Below are 19,899 nucleotides of genomic sequence, written 5' to 3' on the forward strand. Positions count from 1 at the left end.
GGTTGGAGATCAAGCAGTGGAGATGAGCTGTGCCCCCTCCCCGTTACTCCTTTACTCCCCTTGCCCTGGTGTTTCTTGCCCCCAAGCTGACTTTTGGGCTGTTCTCCACCCTTGCCGTTTAGGATCCTCTCCTAAGGATCCCCTGTTCCCCCTCCTGCCTACCCCCCAGAAAAACTCTTCTACCAGGAAAAGCCATTATGATCCCCATGGGCTAATCACCCTTCGCCTTTTACAGCGAGGAAACGAAACCCTATAAGAAACCCCATAAATGCGGCATTTCACCGCGTACAGCTGCGCGCTGCCCTTCTGGGGCGCCCCGTGAGCTCCCCTGCCACCAGAGGGGACAGGAAGGGACCGGAGGGGACAGTCCCTTCCCTCGGCAGCCGCTGGGTGCCGCCTCTGAAGGTTTGAAGGTTTTTGGGGTGTGTGGGGGCGGGCACGGGGCGGTGCATCCCGGCACAGCACGGCTCGGCTCGGCTCTGCCCGCCCCACTCCCTGCGCCGCGCACATGGAGCCGCACGCACCCGGCAGCGTCCTCTTCGGTGAGGGGCACCGGGGGGGTGATTTTGGGGGTGAAATAAATGGGATGGGGAGGGTAGGAGATTTTGGGGAGGTTTGGGGGAAAGTTAGCAGGCGGGTCGGAGGCGGGGGGAGCACGTGGGGGAGGAATGGATGGGAGGGGGGGACACGTGTGGGGGAAAAAAAGCAGGGCTGGGGGCACCGGGGGCGCACGGAGAGGGCTGGGGAGGCCACGTGTAGGGCCGGGGCGGGGGCACACGTGTAGGGCCGGGGGGGCCCCGGGCACGTGGAGGTGACGGGGGGGCCTTCCTCTTCCATGTTCGTCCTTTTCCATGCTCTTCCTCCTCCTCCTCTTCCTCCCTTTCCTCCCCCCGTCCCCCCGCCGCTCTCCAGGCGCTCCGGCTGCGCGCACGTGTCCGGGGCCAGCCCAAAGCTCCTCGACCACCGCTTGCGCTGCGAAGTGGGGCAGCCCCCGAGGCTTTCCTGCAGCTGGGTTTCGTTCCTCGCCCCCGTGAGCTGAATTTGTGAGCAGGATTAGGGACGGGGCTCGCCCCGAGCTGTTTGCTGAGGCCCGTGCCTCTCCTCTCTCTCTGGAAATGCCGTGCCTGGTGCGCAGGGCTCGGCCCCACGTTTTTTTTTCCCCTCTGCTTCACATTGGTGAATCATCCTGCAACCAGCAAGCACGCCCAGGGTGCTCTGCCTGCCCTTCCTCACCACGGCTGGCTGAATCCTGACCGTAAGAGCTCAGGACGTAACTTTGCCTCTCCCTTCTTCTTGCAGCTGTTTGGACGCACGTAATAAAATGTCTCGGGACTCCTGCTGCCAACTCCCAGCACCCTGCCCCCTCGGGTTGGGGATGAGCCTTGTTCTGTGGGGTTTTGGGGGCAGGCTGTTTTGGGGACGCCAAGTTTTGTCCCTGTAGGGTGTCGAGCTGGGCGCACAGTGCTTGGGGATGCTTCTCACTTCATTTTTTTTGTCTTCTGCTTCCAGGCTGCGAGCTGACTGCCAGTACCAAATCCTACACGTTTCAGGTGGATGAGGAGGACGACTCTGACCACGTCTTGGCCCTGTCTGTGGTAAGAGAGACGAGAACAAACCCCAGGAGCTGGCAGCCAGCATGAGCAGAGGTTCACATCCCCTGCTTCGTGTAGCAGCACCTCACCTCGCGTGGCAGCTGGGCTGGGGCATCGCTGCGGGTCTCTTATCCCCCGGAGAGCCCCGGCTGTGTCTCCTGGGGGAGCAGGACCCAGGATTTCCATTTTCACCCAGGTCTGCCTCACGGAGGGTGCCAAGGACGAGTGCAACGTGGTGGAGGTGGTGGGGCGAAACCACGAGAACCAGGAGATCGCCGTGCCCGTGGCCAACCTGAAGCTGTCGTGCCAGCCCTTGGTAAGAGGTGGTTTTGAGGGCTCAAACGGGAGAGCTGCAGGGAATTGGACATCTCTGGGTGCCTGGAGGCCTTTCCATGAGCACCCTGCGGGGGCACACGGGGTGCTCTGCTTCTTTCCTCTGCCCCTAACTCGGCTCCATCTCTTCACAGCTGAGCCTGGACAACTTCAAGCTGCAGCCCCCGGTGACTTTCCGCCTGGCAGCGGGCTCCGGCCCCGTGCACCTCGCTGGCTGGCACCAGATCAGTAAGGGCTCGAGGCTGGGGAGAGGCTGGGGAGGAGCAAGGGCTAAAGACCCCCCCCCCCCCGGTGGGTAACAGAGCTCTTTGTGTGTCCCAGCGCACAGGGAGGACATCTCCTTTGAGGATGACGATGACGAGGACATGTCTGAGGAGGAGGAGGAGGAGATTGCCCCCATCGTGCCAGCCAAGAAGGAGAGGAGGAAGCAGTAAGGGTGGCTGCGGGCGAGGTGAGGGGCTGGGCAGCCCTGCGGGGAGGGGGGGTACAGCCCTGCCATGGGGGGGCTGTGCAGTGGGACCCCCTGCAGGAGGCTGCAGCTTTCAGCCTGCTTTTTCTTCCCCCAGGTGCTCGCTGAGACTTCCTCCTGGATGACTTTTACCTCGGACACCTCTTGCCAGGACCTCACCGTTTGCTGCTTTATGTTTTAATTTTAATTTTAATTTTTCTGTTGGACCTTTTTTGGGGAGCGCTGAGCTCCCAGCACTGGGGTGTCTCCTTCCCCACCTCCCTAGGAGGCTGATCCCAAATCCAGAGGGGTGCTGCAGGCACATCCCCTCTCCTCCCACCTCTGCTGGGAGCTGGGGGTGGTGGAGGTGCTCCTTGCCCTGTGCCTTTTTGCTGTTTCACTCATTCTTGGCTGTTTTTCTGTCCTCACACCTTGTTTTTATACACTTGGAAGCGTGGAACCGGGGCCCAGGCTGCACCCTCACCCGTGGGCTGGCAGCTCCTGGCCTGCCTGTGATTTGGAGGGGGGCTGGGGGTCAGCCTGCTTTGTAAGGAAACATTTTTACACTGAATAAAGGTCTCAAGTGTCAGGTCTGGTGGAGCTTGGCATCTTCCTCCCATGCTCAGGGCGGTGGGAGATTCTCTGTGCCCCCCTGCTTCCCGTGGAGCTGCTGTGGATGCAGAGCACCCAGGAGGGGCTCAGGACCTCCCCTCTGCCCCATAAACTCTGCAGCTGGGGCACCGAGGGACAGCCCAACCCTATATCTGCTCCACCTGGGTGCTGTCCCTGCAAGGAGGTGAATCCTCACCCCATATCCTCTCCTCCCTCCGTGTCCTCTCCTCACCCCAGCAGCATCCCAGGGAGGGACAAAACTCCAGCGCCTGCACAGCACAGGGCTGAGCTTTGCTGGGGAGCCCTGACATGGTTGGGGGGGATTTGGGGCTCCCTGTGCTTTGGCCAGCTGGCACCTCACACCCTTGGGGGCTGGCAGCCCAGCTGGCTTTGTCCTAAGGGTTTCTCCAGGGGTTTCCTCGCATCCCTGGGTCAATGCCTGTCCCAGTTCTTGCCCTGAGAAACACTGTGCCCTTTCCAGCCGTGCTGCTGGCTTTTTTTGGTACCCTGGGCCATCAAGTTTCTTGAGTTGTATGGCCACTGGTAGGGAATCCTCCTGGGCAGACCCTCTGCTCCATTTTGGGTTATGAGTGGGGTCCTGGCCCCAAACACCCTCTGACAAACCCAGGGGGAAACCACTCACACCCCAGCCCTCCAGGACAGCGGGGTGACACCAATCCCTGCCAGGGGGGCACAGGGTGGGGGTCTGGGTGCGTGTATGGGGCCGAGGAGGTGGCGGGGGCTGCAGGGTCCCCCTTGGGGACCGCTAGATGGCAGGCGGGCAGCGCGGTGCCTCCGGCCCTTGGAGAGGGGCTGGGGGCCGGGCAGCCCCTGGGATGCGCAGGGCAGGGGCGCACAGGACCTTAGAGAAACCTGCATGGGGTCTGCGGACCTGCCCGGTTCCAAACCCCAAATCTGCACCCCAACCTCCCCACCACCTGGCAGCGAGCTCCGCGGGCTGGGATGCTGGGATGTTGCAGGGGGTGACATGGGACAAAGCTTTGGAGCTGGGGCTGTCCGGCCGAGCCGCTCACAGGGATGGAGAGGATGGATTTAGGGTCTGGAATAGGGGTTTGTAAGGGGATGGGTACAGCCAGGGTTGCACCCAACGCACTTGGCAGAGAGGTGGGCAGCTCTCCCAGCTCCTGCACCACTGCCAGGGGCTCTCGGTGCCTTTGGGACATTTTTTCCCCTCTCCCCAGCCTGGATGTGCTGGGAGGCGAGTGCTGGGGGGGCCACGCTCGCACACGGTGCTTAATGGGGAAGGATGGGATTACAGGGGTCACGCTAGGTGAGCAGCTTCCTTCGCCGAGCTGATGGTATCAAAGCAGGTGCCCCCGGCTGCAAATACCTTGGGCAAACAAACAGGGCTGCCTGAGAGCAGGTGAGCTCGGGCACGGCCGGGCTGGGGGGTTTTGGGGGGGAGCAGGGGGCTCGGGGTGCTCCTGGTGTGAGGGCTGCCTTGTTTTGTATGGGGTAGGGGGAAAATAAGGGTGGGTGTGCGTGCATATGTGGGATGTGGGTAAGGGTGTGGGGTCCGGAGCTCCTCCATAGGGCGGTGGAGATGTTGGTGCCCCGGGAGCCAAGTGATGCCCCAAAGCAGGTGGCTGTGGGGTCTCTCCGGGAGGTGGTTGCCTCAGAGCATCCTTTTTTTGCTGCGTTTCGGGGCTCTGCACGCTGATATCCCAGGGGATGGATCCTTCCCTGCTCTGGCAGCACCAGGCAGCCTGCTGTGCTCGGGGAGGGATTTGGGGTGCCCGTGCTGAGCCAGCCCATGGGGCTCCCTCCTTTCAGGGGTCAAGGGTGAGTTGACTTTCAGGGATGGAGGAGAGGGATGGGGGGCTGCTCTGCTGACCACAGCCAGGGAGAGGTGTTCCTTGCGATGTCCCAGCTGTTCTCACCCCCCAAAATATTCCCGCATGTGCCGGGAGGCGCAGCTGTGGCCATGCTGTAGGTGGGGCTGGTCCCCTGCTCCATCAGCGCTCTGCTCCTGCCTCTGCTTCCCTCTGCAACCGGGAGAGGCTGCAACCCATCACCACCACCTTAGGGCGAGCAAAATGCCCCTGGTGCACTGTGTGGGGGCAGCCCGGTCTGTTGGAGAGGCCAAAATTCAGGGCTGGGGTCGTTTTGGTGCTTGGATGCGGGCTTGGAAGGGACGGGGCTCCTCCAGCTGCTGGGCACACGGCCCCAAACATCTCCTCCGTGCCCTTGGTGGCTCTGCGTTGGTGCTGTGGGGGCTCTCTGGAGGGATGGGTTTGGGTAAGGGGATTTAGGGCAGGTCCTTGGGGTTGGCACAAGGCTCAGCAGGTGCGGTGGGAGCGTGCCCACCCCGCTGTTCCTTTGGGGTTTGCTCTCACGGGTCCCATCACGTCCCCATGTGGGGTGCCCGGGGCTGGATCCCCAGGACAGGGTCAGGACGAGCGGTGTCTCCGCCGGGTTGGGATGTCAAAGGGGCCATAACCCTGGTGTTTTGCAAACTCCTGGGGTCAGCAGTTCAGCTGCCACTGACACAGGGGCCCGGAGACACACACGGGCATTTTGGGTGGATGCTGTAAGCAAACAAACGGAGGTAGAGTTACAGCCAGCCGCCAGCCCCCCGGCCACTGCTGTTAGCTTTAGGCTCAGACCCTAAGCACCCGTAGGCACCGGGGCTGGGTGCAGGCTTCCCCTTCCCAGGAGGACCCAACCCCGAACCAAATCCCCTGGTGCTGCTGGCTGGGAGCTGGGCAGCAAAGGGCTGGCATTTTGGGGCTCTGGCTCAGCTCCTGGGTGGCCAGGGGAGCCCCTCGAGCACCCAGCCTGGATTTGAGCCCTGTCCCAGCCCTGCCTGGTGCTGCAGCCCACGGGGATGGTGCTGGGAGAGTTGTGCCAGCTGGGGATGTGCTGGGACCGGGTCCTGGAGAAGCTCTTTGGGCTGTGCAAAGGGGAAAAAATGGGGTGGGTGTGAGCAAACACCACGTGTGCGCACCCTCACCCACGTCTCCACGCGTGTCACCCTTTTTCCATGCAGATGTGCCGTGGTTATTCGTGGGCAGGCTGCTCGTTCACCAACCCCTGCCACGCACAGAGCAGATTTGCCCAAAAACGCCTGATTTGGGGCTTAAATCACTCAGGGTTAGGGATGCTACCCAGGTGGGGACCAGGAGCGGAGCTGCCCCGTGCTGAGCTTCCCATGGCTGTGAGCAGCCCCAGCCTGGCCCCACTGATGTGGGCTCCTTCCCGTGCCACCCAGGTGGAGCAGAGATGGATGGAGAGAGGAGCCCAGCCCCAGTGGCCCTAATCCACAGCAGCATCACCGTGTGGGTCTCAGCACGTGGCCACCAGAGGATGACGGAGCCGATATTGTCACCAGCACTTCCACCAGCACGTTTCCAGAAAGCTGCTGGGCAGGAGGTGGCGAAATCATCTCCAAAAGACAGAGGCAAGTACCTATTTCATGAAAAAAAAAGCCATGCGAGCAGGCTGTCAGAGGGACCTAATGGGGCCATGCTGCCCTGACCAGTCCTACACAGGGGTGGGTGCAGCTCCAGGGGGCTGAGCATGGGGTTATTCCCCCGGCCTGGTGTTCCCACCACCTACAAACCATTCCTCAGCCCTTTTGCTCGTAATTGAATAGAGGAGAGGGAATTTGGAGCGGGCTCTATCTCCCCTCCCCGCTCCTGGCTTGCCCCGGGGCAGCCCCGGCGCTGTGGGTAGCGCAGACAAGGTCATTCCCATGTAACACATCCTGGGGGGCTTCGGCCCAGTTCCTTCCCTTTTGGGGGAAGGCCGGGTTAATGGTGAGCGGTGGGATCGCCCCGGGGCTGCTCGGCACCGCTCAGCCATGCAGGAGCTGCTGCTGCCTCCGCAACGCCCCATTAATGCCGTGTGGGATCAGCGGGCAGGGGGCTCAAGAGCGCTGGGGCTGGCGTCCCTCTGGCTTTTATGGCAAGACTCCGAGTGCTTTTGGGGTGGTTTATGGCCGAGCATCCTCCAGACCTGGCTGTAAAGTGTTGCAAACTCCTGGTTTCCATGAATTTTGGTGCTCAGGCTCAGCGCTGTGGTCCCTGTCCCTGCTCGGGGTGCTGCCCTCACCATCCCGCCGTGCCCCTCACCTACCCAAAAGTGGGAGGGATGGGGCCGTGGAGGCCTTGGCCCTGCTCCTGGGCTGCTGGCAGGAGCGGGAGCATCGTCTGTCACCCCGTGTCAGCACAAGTGCGGCCGCCCCCCGGTGATCCCGTGCCGGCCCCGATTTTACGGCCACGACTGGCACTTGAGGCTGTTTGCCGAGGGCAGGGGGCACACCCGGAGCTGTCAGCTCCCGGCCGCCTCTGACCCCCTCTGGGACACCGTAAATCTCCCGGTTGGAGGCAGCCGGGGCTGCTCCGGACACGGCGCTGTCGTGCACATCGTGTCGGGTGGGGGGGTGCAGCCTGGCACATGGCCTGGCCCCGTACCCACGGGGGCTAAAATGGGGCTGGCTGCTCGTGACCATGAGCAGCATCTAGGAAAGAGATGCTGTGCCTAAACCTCTTTCATTTTTATGCATAAAAAAGTAATTTTTTATTATTTTTTTATTATTTTTTACTTTAGAGCATCAGGTGTATCTCATCTTCCCTGCCTGCTTCTCCCTAACCAGACAGATTTATGGGCGCGGGAGCGGCCTCATCCACACCTCAGCACATCAATTTGATGTTTTTTCTCCCAAATTCCACGCTGGACCAGCGAGCAGAGCCTGTGGGAGCCCTCTTCTGCTTCTCTGAGCATCTTCAGTACCGACCCTGCCTGTTCTGGTGGTGCTCCTGAAGTCTGCCAGGCAAACGCGGGCTCTACCCAAGACTTTTTTTTTCCCTTTTGCATTAAGAAATGGGGAATAAAATGCACAAGAGGCTGATTCTACGGGAAATTTGGGGCAGAACGAGGTGGCTACCCACCCTATAACCTGCATGCTGCCAGGTCTGGCGATACTGATGTAGGGATTTTGTTCTCCATCACCTCTGTGGGGCCAGCCTGGGGATGGGGCAATGCCCAGGTCCTATGCAGGAGGGTTGTGCACAAGCGTGTGTGTGTGTGTGTGTGTGTGTGTGTGTGTGTGTGTGTGCACTGTGCTGTCACTCAGAGGCCGGCTGCCGGGAGCTGCCTCCCCAGCGGCGGCAGATAGCGCTGATTGCTGATTCGAGGAAAACAAAATCGCAATTGTAATTATGGGCTCTGATAAGATAAAGGAAGGAGCGGGGAGCTCGGGGACCGGCAGCGGGGCCCGGCCGGCAAATTAGCGGCTGTCACTCAGCACCGAGCGAGGCGGTGCCGCCGCTGCTGACCCCCCCCTCCCCACCACCGCCACCGCCGCCCCCCGGCCAGGTACCGGGGTCCCGGGGGCCGCCCGCCCGCCGCAGCCCCCGCCCCGGTGCGCTACAGGTGGCGGGGCCGGGAGCAGCCGCCGGGGCTCGGCGGCACAATGCAGCCCTCCGAGGTCCTGCCCGGGTTGTGGGGCTGAGCCCCCAGCCCCTCGTGGCCCCCCCTCAGCCGGTTTTAGGCTTCCCCGGTGCCCGCAGCAGGTAAGAGCCCCCGGGGGGGATGCTCGGGGAGGAAAGGGGGGTCCCGCTGCCCTGCTCCCCCCCTCCCCAGGCTGCGGTGTTTGCTCAGCCTCTCGAAACTCCTGCCCCCCACCTCCATTCAACACCCCCCCCCAGGTCCAGTCCCTCCCTCCCCTCCTTCCCTCCCTCCCTCCGCCCCGGTAATCCTTTTAATGTCTGGCACGTCCAGCGAGAGGGCTCGCCCCGCTCGGCCCCAATCCACAAGGCGCTGCGGAGCAGCGGGGAAAACCCTCCGGGGCTTCCATCTCCCCCCCCGCCCTCCTTCACCCCCCCCACCACCAGCCCTTAAGCCCCCATTTTACAGATGGGGAAACTGAGGCACGGCGCGGGGACGGCAGCCCGCAGGCGGCTGCGCCCGTAGCGCCGGCTCCGAGCGGCCCGGAGCCCCCCCACCTCGGCAGGTACCGCCGGAGGGGGGGGTCCCCTTGAGGCTGCCACCCCCCCTTTTGGGGGCCGCCCCCTCCCCCGGGACCTCGGGGCCGGGAGCGGGACGGGACGGGGGACAGGGGGCGGAGGGGGGGGGGCTCCCCTCGGTGGGGTCGGGGAGGGAGAGGGGGGGGCCGCCAGCCGTGAGCCCCCCCGGGGGCTGGGAGGGCGGACGGGTGGGCTTTTCCCCCTCTGTAGCCGCTTGTGCCCTCCTTTCCTCGGGGCGAGGAGGACGCGCCGGCAGGGCGAGAGGAGGCGAGGAGCCGAGGCAGCGCCGCGCCCCCCTTGATCCCCCCCCCCCGGGTCCCCCCGCCCCAAAACGGGCTCTCCCCGCCGCCGGGTCCCGGGCTCCCGGCCCCGCACCGGCTCCGCGATGGACCCCTGCTCCTCGCTCTTCAGCTACGTGTGAGTACCGGCAGCCTCCCCCCCTGTCCCCCCCCCACACACACCTCCCCGGGACCCGCAGCCCCCCGGCTCACACCTCTCTCCTGCTTTCTGTCCGTCCCCCCCCCTTCTCTCCAGGTTAATGCACTTGTTCGTCCTCTGCCTGCAAGCCCAGGTAAGCCCCCGCTTCGCCGCCGGCTTTGTTTCGTGTGTGTGTGTCCCCCCCCCCCTCAGCTCCATCCCGGGGGTCCGGGGGTGCCCCGAGGCTCCCGAGCAGCTCCCCGGGCTGGGGAGGGAGGGAGGAGGGAGGGAAGGAAGGAAGGAGGGAGAGGGAGGGCTGGAGGAGGAACACTTTAAAACCCCGGAGACAAAAGTCGCCCGGCTGGAAAAAGCCCCCCCAGGCTGCGAAACGAGGGGCAGGAGAGGCGAGCTGCCAGGCAGGGAGCACCCGGGGCTCGGGGGATCGCCCGATGATGTTTTTAAGTAGCTTTGGGTGCTGCCTTTCCCCCTTCCCTTCCTCTACATCGCACCGCGGGTCCCCCTTTTCGGGGGGTCTGGGGTTGTTTTTCTGCGCCGCTTCACCTAAAAAAAAAAAAAAGAGTAAAGCGGAATTAAAAAGAGGGGAGGAAAAAAAAAAAAAAAGCGGTAGGTTTTGATCCAGCTTCAAATTGTCAGGCTGTAGCATCGCTGGTTTGTATCGCCAGAGACAGAAGTGTCACCAGCGGATGAAACAGCCCGGGCAGGGCTTGTGCAGCACCCGCCTAGCAGCGGGCACGGTGCTGGGGGGAGCGATGTGCCCCCAAACCAGGGCGAAGCCCCCCCCCTTCCCTGCACATCACAGGTGCAGAAGCTTTTTGGAAACGCTCTTTAAGCTCCTCTTTTTATTTTGCTGGAAGCTCGGGGTGGGGGAAAAAAAAATCGAGTTTCCAGCCCAAACGCAAAGGGAAGCAGGCGCTGGGAGTGTGCAGTTGTGTAAAAACATAGCTGTAATATTTTGGAGTATGAGATGGAGACCGAATAGCGGCATGGCTAATGACCTCTCCTCCACATGGTACCCTCATCAGAGCCGGCAGAGAATCCCGCTGCATTATCCAAACGCCGTCTATAGGAAACACACATGCACAGGCAGCGGCGCAGGGAGAGAGCTGACATTGTCAAGGGGAGATATCTATATAAAGGCAGCGCGGGGAGAGCGGCGGCTTCGGCTTTTATTGGGTTTTTCTGTTGTTGTTGAAGACGGGAGGAAATCTTCCCATTTGACGTGGGGGTGGCGGGGGGTAGTCCCAGCCTTCTGATGTTGAAAGGAGCCATCTCCCAACATTTGCTCAGAATACGTCTTTATAAATGTCAGGGAGCAGCGAAACTTTCCAGACTTAAAAGAGGGATTTGAGACGAGGGGGGAAAAGGACTCCTGTGCACGCTCGGAGCCAGGAGCTGAGGGGGGGAGCGGGTTTGGCTGCTCCTGAAAATCATTTAAAGCCCGGGAGCAGCAGCGGCAGCAGCAGGGCTGGTGGCTCTGGAGGGGACGGGCTTGGCGTGCCGGGGCTGGGGACAGCGATGCGTTGGCACGGGCAGCACCTCGGGGGTCCCGGGGGTCTCACGCCACCAAATGCCCGGGCTGGGGCGCGGTTTCCTTGCGCCTCGTAGCTCTCTGCCTTCTCCGTGGGTTTTGTGTTTAAAGAGCTCGGTGAATGAGGTGCCTGGGAGCAAATAAAGAGCCTGGCACCCGGAAGAAAGGCAGTTGTTGAAAGAGCTGGGGCAGCCGTTTGGGTACGTGTGCCGGGTGCTCCTGTGGAGGTGACGAAGGTGTGGGGATCTCTGTGTCCCTCGGGGGCACCATCCAGTGCCCTCCCTACACATTTCTCCCCCGGGACACCTCCAGCACCCAGCCTTGATGCTCATCTCAGGGACTCTGGTGCCAGCTGGGACCCCCTGAACCCAGGGAGGCCTTTGGGGTCGCCAAGCCCCATCGTGCTCCCGAGTCACCTGCACCTTGTAGGGCATGGCCGGAGGGGTCCTGGCTCTGTAGGGCCACCGTGTCCCACCGTGTCCCGCTGCTGGTGCAGGAGGCACCGCTGCCATCCTTGCCTCCACGAAGCCCTGCGGGCAGCCACGAGCGATCTTTGCTCAGCCCATTCGCCCCTCTGAGGAGTAGAGATTATAATGGTGTGTCGTATATTTTTTAATTTCCTAAAGGTAACTGTTCAGTCCCCACCTAATTTTACACAGCATGTGAGGGAGCAGAGCCTGGTGACAGATCAGCTGAGCCGGCGGCTCGTCCGTACCTACCAGCTGTACAGCAGGACCAGCGGGAAGCATGTGCAGATCTTGGACAACAAGAAAATCAATGCGATGGCAGAGGATGGGGACGTGCACGGTAAGGACGCGCGGTGGGGGGCGGGCGGGCAGCCGGGGAGGTGTCCGCAGCGCAGCGTGGCAATTGATGATTTCCGACCCGTTCGTTAGCCAGAAATCATTAAAATCATTCAGCTCGCGGAGGGGAAAACACAGGGGTCAGTGCTCAGCGGCCGCAGGACTGGAGGTGAGGGCACGTTCCCCGTGCCGAGGGAGGGGAGCGGTGCTGGTGCCCTCTCGGTCGCGCTGCGCACCTGGCTCGGAGGGCTCGGGGTGAGCCCTCCTTTCGGAGCAGCACGGGGCTGGGAGTCTCCGAGACTTCCGTTTGGAAAAGAAATAGAAAAGTTAAAAGGAGAAGAGAGGGAAGTGGGAGGAAAAAAAAAAATAGAAAAAGGTGAGCTGCTGCTCCGGAAACCTGCCCTGAAGTAGAGCTGCCCCAAGTGGAGTTTTCCCAATGTGATCCCCCCCCCGTGCCTCCCTTTCCAAAACAAATCCTGAGCACAGGGTCAGTGAGGCAGTTGGCTGCTGGTGAGGAAAAAACAAAGCAGGGGGCTCTGTGATTTCCAGAGCCTGGGCTGTGCCTGTGCCCTCTGCCACCGTGCCAACCCTGGCACCCCCTCCCCAAAACTTGTGGCACCCCTTCCCCAAACGCTCCGGCACCCTGGGCAAGAGGGACCGGTCCCATAGGTGAGACTTTGAGTGTGCCAGTGACACACGGGGATGCTCAAACACTGCAGAGGTCAGTGGTGTCACCCCCGTGCTGCTGTGGCCCTGTTTGTGCTCTATGGGGACAGCCTGGGGGCTGGGGACCTGATCCCGGACCCTCTGCAGGCGGGAGGTGCCTGCGTTTCCGTGCGCTGTAGGCAGGAATCACAACTGTTGTTCTTTGGTATTAGCTGCAATTTCCCTTTCTTGCTTGGGGAGATTAGTGGAGGTACTTTTCTTCCTTCCCCTTCTCTATTTTTTTTTTTTCCTTTTGCTCCGGCTGTGAATTTCACGCCGAACTTTTCACAGTTTGAGCAAATCTCGGGCTCCCTGCGCACACTATTCTGTACGTACAGCGTCCGTCTTCCAGACGAATTATTCCCACCCTAGAGCAGCCCTGGATTGAAAGGGCATTAGCTAATTTCCCAAGCAAAAGGATGAAAAAAAAAATAATAATAATAAAATATCCCTCGTCTTGTTTCAGGTCCGTAATGCCTGGGCTTTAAGGGGCAGCTCATGCATGCTGAAATAACGCCCAGGTTTAAATAAGGCCAGGAGGAGGGGACTCGCGGTGGCTCGAAAAACTCTATTAAAACGTAATAAAAAAAAAAAAAAGGTTAAGCAGTTGAAGAGCAAGGGAGGAAAATGAAGACTGATCTAAAACAGAAAGAGAACAAGCAGTTTTTCAGATGTAACGTTTTAAAGGAGTTGCAAGTCTGTAAATGTTAAAATAGAGGTTCAGGATTGTTCTATATGAATCTCTAGGGAGGCCCCCATGTCTGGAAGAACTATTAAAACGCTTCTTACTTTCACCTTTTTTAACATTTCCTGAATACTTTCTCCTCTTCGCAGTCCAGTTGGGGGATCAAGTGTGTCTCGCTGCATTTTTTCAGCATTTACGTAGCCACTTTCCCTTCAAAGTTTTAGCATGAAACATAATTTTACTGGGATAAATCTGTCACTTCAGCGAAAGAATAGAGTTGAAAATGTTAAGCTCCGCTCCCCTCCAGAAGGGGGGGGGGGGAAGGTCTCCCCAAAAATTGCTATTCAGAAACCCAACTCTGAAGAAAGGAGCCCCCCTTCCCCAAGCCCCTTCATTTTTTATTTTTTTTTCCCCTCTGATTTTTTGGGGTGGGCGTGTAGAAGGGGTTGATTTATTTTTGCGGCTGACCCCTTTCCCCACGCTGACGTTTTTACAGCCGGCTTCACATCGAGCCCGGCGGTTCCCCGTTATATGTCTTAATTGTCGATATTTGATTGACTTCTTTTCATGCCGAGCGGAGGTGGCCGGGCTGTCCCTCCGGGGCTGCGCCCGCGGCGCTGCGAGCCCTGCCGCCCGCCTTCCCCCTGGGTCTGTAGGGTTTTTTCTCCGTGCTCGGGGCCGTGCGGGTGCTGGTGGCAGGTTGTCCTCGTCCTCCTGGCTCTGGCGGGGCGGTGATCCCAGGCGGAGGCTGTAAATCACGGCCGCCCTTTGAGACGAGGCCGGGAGGGAAGCGGCGCGCATCCATCGCCCGAGCGCGTTTTGTGCCTGCTGGGGCCGAGGCCTCCCCGCTCCCTCCTCCTCCTCCTCCTCTGTCCCTCCCTCCCTGCTCTTTCTATCTCTCGGAGAGAGAGAGCAGAGAAAAATCAATGCTCCTCAAACCTTTTACTGCCTCCCGGATCAATTCTTCCCCCCCTTTCCCCAATATGGATAAATCGGGGTCCCTGTCTCAGCGGTTCGTTTTCGGAGCTGCGGCTCCGCTGGCCGGTTTGGGGACGGTCCCTCCGGGTGCTGAGCTGTGCTGGTGTGGGCTGAGGCTGTCTCTTCCCAAATTTCTCTGCTCTGAGCACAACCTGTGCCTGGCTGGGGGTGTGGAACAGAGGGCAGGGCAGTTTGGGGATGGGATTTTCTGTAGGATGACATGGGCAAAGTCCCCACTCTGTGCCATTGACCCCAGAAACGCCCGCGATGCGAGGGAGACAGAATCAGGGCATCACAGAGAGAGGGGCAGCAGTTTGTGTCTGGTCCTGGAGCATGGTTTAGGCTTGGTTTAGTTTGTATGTGCACCCAGAACCTGCATTTGCTGTTCAAAAGCATCCCCCTATAAAACAACCTGCTGCCCTTTGGGGCTGGGCACCGCTGGGGCAGCCGAGCACCATGGGGTGGGGACGAGAGCGGGCTGGACCACGGCCCCGTGGAGCTGAGCAGCCCCTGGGCAGGGGCTGGAGAGCAGAAATGAGACACTTAGCCATGGCCCCGTGAGGTGCCACGTGCTTAGGGGCCCTGCAAACTCTGCTCAGGTTCCCTTGCAGAACTGGGTGCGTGGCAGCAGGTGCTGGTGCTCGGCACGACCTGATGGTGATGAGATCTTTGGTGGTGAGATGGGACAGTCCCAGCTGGCTTTTTATGGGGAAATCTTTGGCTCTTGGCGCAGTGCAGCCCTGTCAAGGTGTGAGCAGGGAGCTGCTGTCGTGCTTGGGGCTTGCCCCTGGTCTCTCTGTGAGGAGAGCTCGTTGGGGTCCCGTCCCCATCCTCCCCCTTCCCCGGGGACGGGTGGGCTCCGAGGCTCGTGTTCCCAGGGCGGAGGCAGGAGGGAAGGTGACAGGTCTATTTATAGGCGGCCCATCGACCCGGCCATTTGCATAGCTCCTTCGGAAGTCAATCGATGCCTCCATTAAAAAAACGGAGACCAAATCAATACGCCCTCTCGCCTCGCGCAAAGGTGAAAGGCATTAAAAGGATGGCCGTACCCTTCCTGCCCCCCCCCCACCCCGCCAGCTGCAAAGTCACTGCTCCTCCTGCAGCCCTGGCCTGGCGGAGAGGCGCAGAGCGGTGTCCCCGTGGGCTGGGGACAGCTGGCAGCGTGCTGTGCAGGGCAGCTGGCTTGTCCCCTGCCTGTCACCGCGTGCCCTGATCCCTGCTGGGACACCACTGGGATACCCACATGGAGCTGGGCAAGGCAGAGCTGCTCCTGCACGGCTCCGGGTGGCAAAGAGAGGTGACCAAGGTCATGCAGGGACACAGTGGCAGGGCAGGAGGATGGCATGGCTGGGCTCTCCATCCCTGTGACGTCCCCCCCCCGTCTATTTCTTTCCTCCCCAGCCAAGCTCATTGTGGAGACCGACACCTTCGGGAGCCGCGTGCGCATCAAGGGGGCGGCCACGGGGTTCTACATCTGCATGAACAAGAAGGGGAAGCTGATCGGCAAGGTAGGGGCTGGCACCCACCCCCTGGGGATGGGGGTGTCCCAGGACTCGATTTCGGAGGACGGGGACGGGGATGAGGCACCCTGCAGCCCGGGCGGGTGGGAAGGGGCGGGCAGGTGCCGTGTGGGGCGCATTCCTTGTATCTCCCCGAACAAATAGGCGGGTTGCTGGGCTATTCTCCCCGATTACATGGTACAAGGGCCGGGAATGTCGAGATGCTCGTGGGGCAGGCTGCTTAAATCATGCTCCCTTCCAGCCACTGTGCTCCTTCCCTCGGGCAGAGGGGGCTGGATGGGGGAAATCCCCATGGGGCAGCGATTCTCTGGGAGGATTTTCCATCCCCTGGGGCTGTGGGGCCTCTCCCCGGTCCCAGTGCTGTCTGTAACGTGGAGGAGCTTGGCATGGGGGCTCACAGCCCGGTGCTGACATTGCCCTGGGAATAGATTTGGGGCAGCTCTAACCTGTAGGAGAGCTGAAAAATGAGCTTTGAGCCCCCCACAAGCACCAAAACCCGAACCGGGGCGGCGAGGAACCCCGTTTGCTGACCCCCCCTGCCCCTTTCTGTCCCGTGCAGAGCAACGGCAAAGGCAAGGACTGCGTCTTCACGGAGATCGTCCTGGAGAACAACTACACGGCGCTGCAAAACGCCAAATACGAGGGCTGGTACATGGCCTTCACCCGCAAGGGCCGCCCGCGCAAGGGCTCCAAGACCCGGCAGCACCAGCGCGAGGTGCACTTCATGAAGCGGCTCCCCAAGGGCCACCAGACCACCGAGCCCCACCGGCGCTTCGAGTTCCTCAACTACCCCTTCAACCGCAGGAGCAAAAGGACTAGAAACTCCAGGGCTGGCCCTTGACTCGCCGAGCCCCCCCGAGGACTCTGCTTAAGAGCTTGGTGGACTTGACCCGTAGAGACTTTCCTATGTGGTTATTAAAAAAAAAAAAAAAACACAACAGGGGATGGGGGGAGGATTTAAGAAAAAAAAAAAAGAAATTTCCTGCGGTAGTTGTTGATAATCTGGGGAGGGGTGGTTTTGTTTTTACAAAAAAAAAAAAAAAAGGCAAAAAAAAAAGAGGCTCTATTTTTGTACTCCAACTCGAAAAGAGATGAAACGCTCAGAGACTGGTGAAGGGGGGGAAGAGCCCTTCGCTTAGCAGTGGTCTAGTCTGTTTGGGGTCGTGTTTTGTTCTGTAATTTTTTTTTTGTAGCTCTAGGGGGAAAGGAGAGGAAAAAAAAATCATCGTTTAAAGCAAACAAGCAAAAAAAAAAAAAAAAAAAAGGAAATCCAAACGTGGGGGCAACGTGCTACCTAAATGAACTGCTTGCCGGAGAGGATGGAGAAGTCTGAAAATGATGGGGAGGGGACGTGTCGGAGGTGAGGACCCCCGGGTCCATTCCAGCCCCTTCCCAGCACCGCTTGTTTCTGTCCTCGAGAGCAGGAGGAGGTGATGGACACCTCACAGAAAGTCCTGGACTAACTGGTACCTCTCGCCCACTAGAGCATCTCTGGATTTTTTTTTTATAATTTTCCTTTTTTTCCTGAACTACTACGGTGAGGCAGCAGGCGATGGCTGCTGTGGAGCAGGCTGGTGGTATCTTTTTTTTTTTTTTTCCATGAGGAAAATGTGAACTTTTTTCTGTTTATTTTTTTTAATCAGATGGATGTTTTCATCTAATTAAAAAAGTTTACAAATTGCTGTGGAGCCATTTCAGGCTGGTTTTGTTGTAACACTCGCTTTGTGGTTGACGCTTCCATTTCCAACTCTCTCTTCCAGGTGTGCTCTCTGATGAAAAACACTGCCAATTTTTATTTTTTCAGGGAAAGTAGAGGTTTTCTGTAAAAATCTGTGTTGACAGAAGCCCAATTTTTTATTTAGGGAAAAAAAACACAAGGGAAACATTAATTCCCTTGAGTGAACATCCCCAGCCAGCCCCGCTCTGCACATGCTGCCCTGGGACCGTGCCTTTCTCTGAAGGGTTAAAGCAATTATTCCTAACGGGGAGGGCAAACAAAGACACTGGATAGGAGCCAGGACCAGGGGTGACTTTTCATCCAATCTTTTTTTTTTTTGATTGTTTGTTTTCTGTTTCCTTGAGGATTTTTTTTTTTTTGGTTGTGTACAAATTGAATATGAAATGACTGAAATATTTATTTAATATGTGCATTAAAAATTTGTATTAGTCTAACTGGAGCCTGCCTGCTTTCCCGTGGAGGGCTGGGGCTGGAGATGCAGGATGGAGAGGGGGCTGGGAGGATGGAGAGGTGCAGGACAGGCTAAGGATGCTGCTTGGTGTGAGCTCCATCCCCAGGGAGCAGGTATGGGAAGCAGGAGGATACATGAGATCTTGGACCCAGGTGGGTTTTATGGGAATCGTGGCTATCTTTGTAGGAAATTCCAGGTTTAAGGAGCAGACAGGTCCATGGGAGCTTGAACAGGGGCATGGTGCAGGAGAGGACCTGTGGTTTAGGCATTGGATGAGGTTTTCCAAGACAGAAAACAGGTTTTCTGCTCCCCTCTGCTCTGGGTGAGCTTGGTGTCCATACAAACCGAAGCAGGCTGTTGGGTCCCCTCCTCTGGTGGTGGCTCAGCCCTTGTTGGGCTTGCCCGGAGGAGCTGATGGGGTTTCAGGCCCTGGTGTGAAGCAGGGACCATGTTGTCCAAGCAGAGCAGCCCCAGTGCTGCTCCGAGCATCCTGCTGGTCCACCTGGCTTCATTTATTCTGGTTAGGTGGTGAAAGAGGCAGGAACAGGATTGTTAATTTTTATTTTATTATTTTTTTATTACTAATAACCAAGGCTTGTGTTATTAAAAACTGGTTGGGACCCAAGGGCTGTGGGTGTCTGGGACTGAGAGCGCTGGGGCAAGCCCACGTTATTGTCCCCGGGCTCCAGGGAATAAAAGTGAATGGCTCCAGGCCCTTCCCCAGGTGGAGATGGTGTTTGATAGTCCTTAATGGGTGCTTTTCTTTCATTAATTTGTCTAATTGCTTCTCCTAATGGCTTTGTGAGCCCGGATGAATTGGTGCTGGATTGCTGCTCCAGGTGAGGGTAGCGGGAGGGGAGGACTGGCTCCATACAGGTCCCACGAAGGGACACAATCAGCGGGGCGTGCTGGGGGTGCTCAGCCCCCAAAGAGGCTGTCCCACCTCCCAGGGGACACCCAGCACCCTGGGGCCAGGAGCAGGCAGGGATTGAGCCTAGGGAAGGACACCCTCCTTGTCCTTCAGCCCAGCTCCTGGGAAGGGATCCCCGACTTTCCCAGGTCATTTGGTCCGTGGTTAATTAGCCCCTGTTCGTTAAAGGGCTTTGGGGTAACCGTGCTACCCAGAAACACCACGGTTTGGGTCTTTGTTTATTGCTGGGATTTGTCTAGCTTCAGCTTCCAGCCAGCAAATGTTGTTTTGCCTTTGCTTGGAAGATTAAAGAGCCCGCTGCTGCTTAGTTAATGAGTAAGTGAATTAATTAATGGCTCCTCATACCCTGTCCCTGCGCTGATACCACTTGAGCCATGGCCTGGCTGGAGCAGCTTGCCCCTGAGGTCCCCTGGCTGCGGGGAGGTGGCAGATGAAGCAGGAGCGGAGATGTCCAGCCCTGGCTGTTGGTGTAGGGTTGATCTCCACTCCTGAGCTTCAAGAGCAGCATATGTGCTTCCTGGCCTGATAAGGACATTGCTGGGTGAAGCTGGCTGGACTCAGGGGCGAGGCTGGAGCTGAGCAAGGTTTGGGAGGGTTGGCATCACCAGGACATCATCAGTGACACCAGGAGGCTGCTGTAAACGTGGGGCTGCCTCGACCGAATGTGCCAGAGCAACGTGGGGAGGGAGAAGAGCTGTTCTCAGGTTAAACATAGCTATGGCAGAGAATCATTAGATGGGCAGGAATAAATGGAAATAGCAAGAAAAGGGGTCTATGGTGCCACAATGGGGGCTGCGCTCCTGCACTGCACCAATGCTTGGTGCCCCCAGCCTTCAGGCACACACTGCCCCTGCTCCCAGCCCCTCTCTTGCTGTATGAACACCTCTTGTCTTCGCTGCAGGGCCAACCTAACACAACTTGTCCACGAGGTCTGGGCACCCTCCGAGCAGGGTGAGCTTTGTGCGCAGGGATGGGGCTCACCTGGGCCCCCCCCCGGGCATGCCCCAGCTCGGGAGGGAGGACTGGGGTGTTTGTTTATTGCATCAGGCTCAGCTTTCAAACATCTCCCTGCCATCCCCATCCCCCTCCTTTAATTAATTCTGGGTAAGAAGTCCTGGCTTTATTGTGCCACCGAGCTGAGGGCTCC

The 19,899-nt window shown here is 59.1% G+C and overlaps 2 protein-coding genes across 3 annotated transcripts; both read left to right on the forward strand.

The window, feature by feature from the left end:
* Positions 1–388: 388 nt before the first annotated feature.
* NPM3 (nucleophosmin/nucleoplasmin 3) lies at positions 389–2,962 on the forward strand. The gene is made up of 6 exons (XM_068688956.1): positions 389–542; positions 1,510–1,595; positions 1,789–1,908; positions 2,060–2,153; positions 2,247–2,376; positions 2,492–2,962. The coding sequence occupies exons 1-5, from the start codon at positions 509–511 to the stop codon at positions 2,357–2,359; spliced, it is 447 nt and encodes a 148-aa protein (XP_068545057.1). The 5' UTR covers positions 389–508; the 3' UTR covers positions 2,360–2,376; positions 2,492–2,962.
* Positions 2,963–9,102: 6,140 nt separating this feature from the next.
* On the forward strand, positions 9,103–17,310 carry FGF8 (fibroblast growth factor 8). 2 transcript variants are annotated; one of them, XM_068689084.1, is made up of 5 exons: positions 9,103–9,392; positions 9,510–9,546; positions 11,601–11,748; positions 15,514–15,620; positions 16,192–17,310. In XM_068689084.1, exons 1-5 carry the CDS (start codon positions 9,361–9,363, stop codon positions 16,471–16,473), a joined length of 606 nt encoding a protein of 201 aa, XP_068545185.1. In that variant the 5' UTR covers positions 9,103–9,360; the 3' UTR covers positions 16,474–17,310. The 2 variants fall into 2 exon arrangements, with proteins under 2 accessions (XP_068545185.1, XP_068545184.1); XM_068689083.1 differs by having other exon boundaries at positions 9,105–9,392; positions 11,568–11,748.
* The last annotated feature ends 2,589 nt before the right edge of the window (positions 17,311–19,899 follow it).

Source organism: Anas acuta, chromosome 7 (assembly GCF_963932015.1).
Source record: "Anas acuta chromosome 7, bAnaAcu1.1, whole genome shotgun sequence".
Lineage (NCBI taxonomy): Eukaryota > Metazoa > Chordata > Aves > Anseriformes > Anatidae > Anas > Anas acuta.

Excerpts from the sequence above, each read along its gene's own strand:
- NPM3 (XM_068688956.1), top strand. The coding sequence starts at position 509 with ATGGAGCCGCACGCACCCGGCAGCGTCCTCTTCG. Across the intron at positions 1,596-1,788 it reads ACGTCTTGGCCCTGTCTGTG|GTCTGCCTCACGGAGGGTGC; the intron begins GTAAGAGAGACG and ends ATTTTCACCCAG. Across the intron at positions 2,154-2,246 it reads CGCTGGCTGGCACCAGATCA|CGCACAGGGAGGACATCTCC; the intron begins GTAAGGGCTCGA and ends TGTGTGTCCCAG.
- FGF8 (XM_068689083.1), top strand. The coding sequence starts at position 9,361 with ATGGACCCCTGCTCCTCGCTCTTCAGCTACGT. Across the intron at positions 9,393-9,509 it reads TCCTCGCTCTTCAGCTACGT|GTTAATGCACTTGTTCGTCC; the intron begins GTGAGTACCGGC and ends CCTTCTCTCCAG. Across the intron at positions 15,621-16,191 it reads AGGGGAAGCTGATCGGCAAG|AGCAACGGCAAAGGCAAGGA; the intron begins GTAGGGGCTGGC and ends TGTCCCGTGCAG.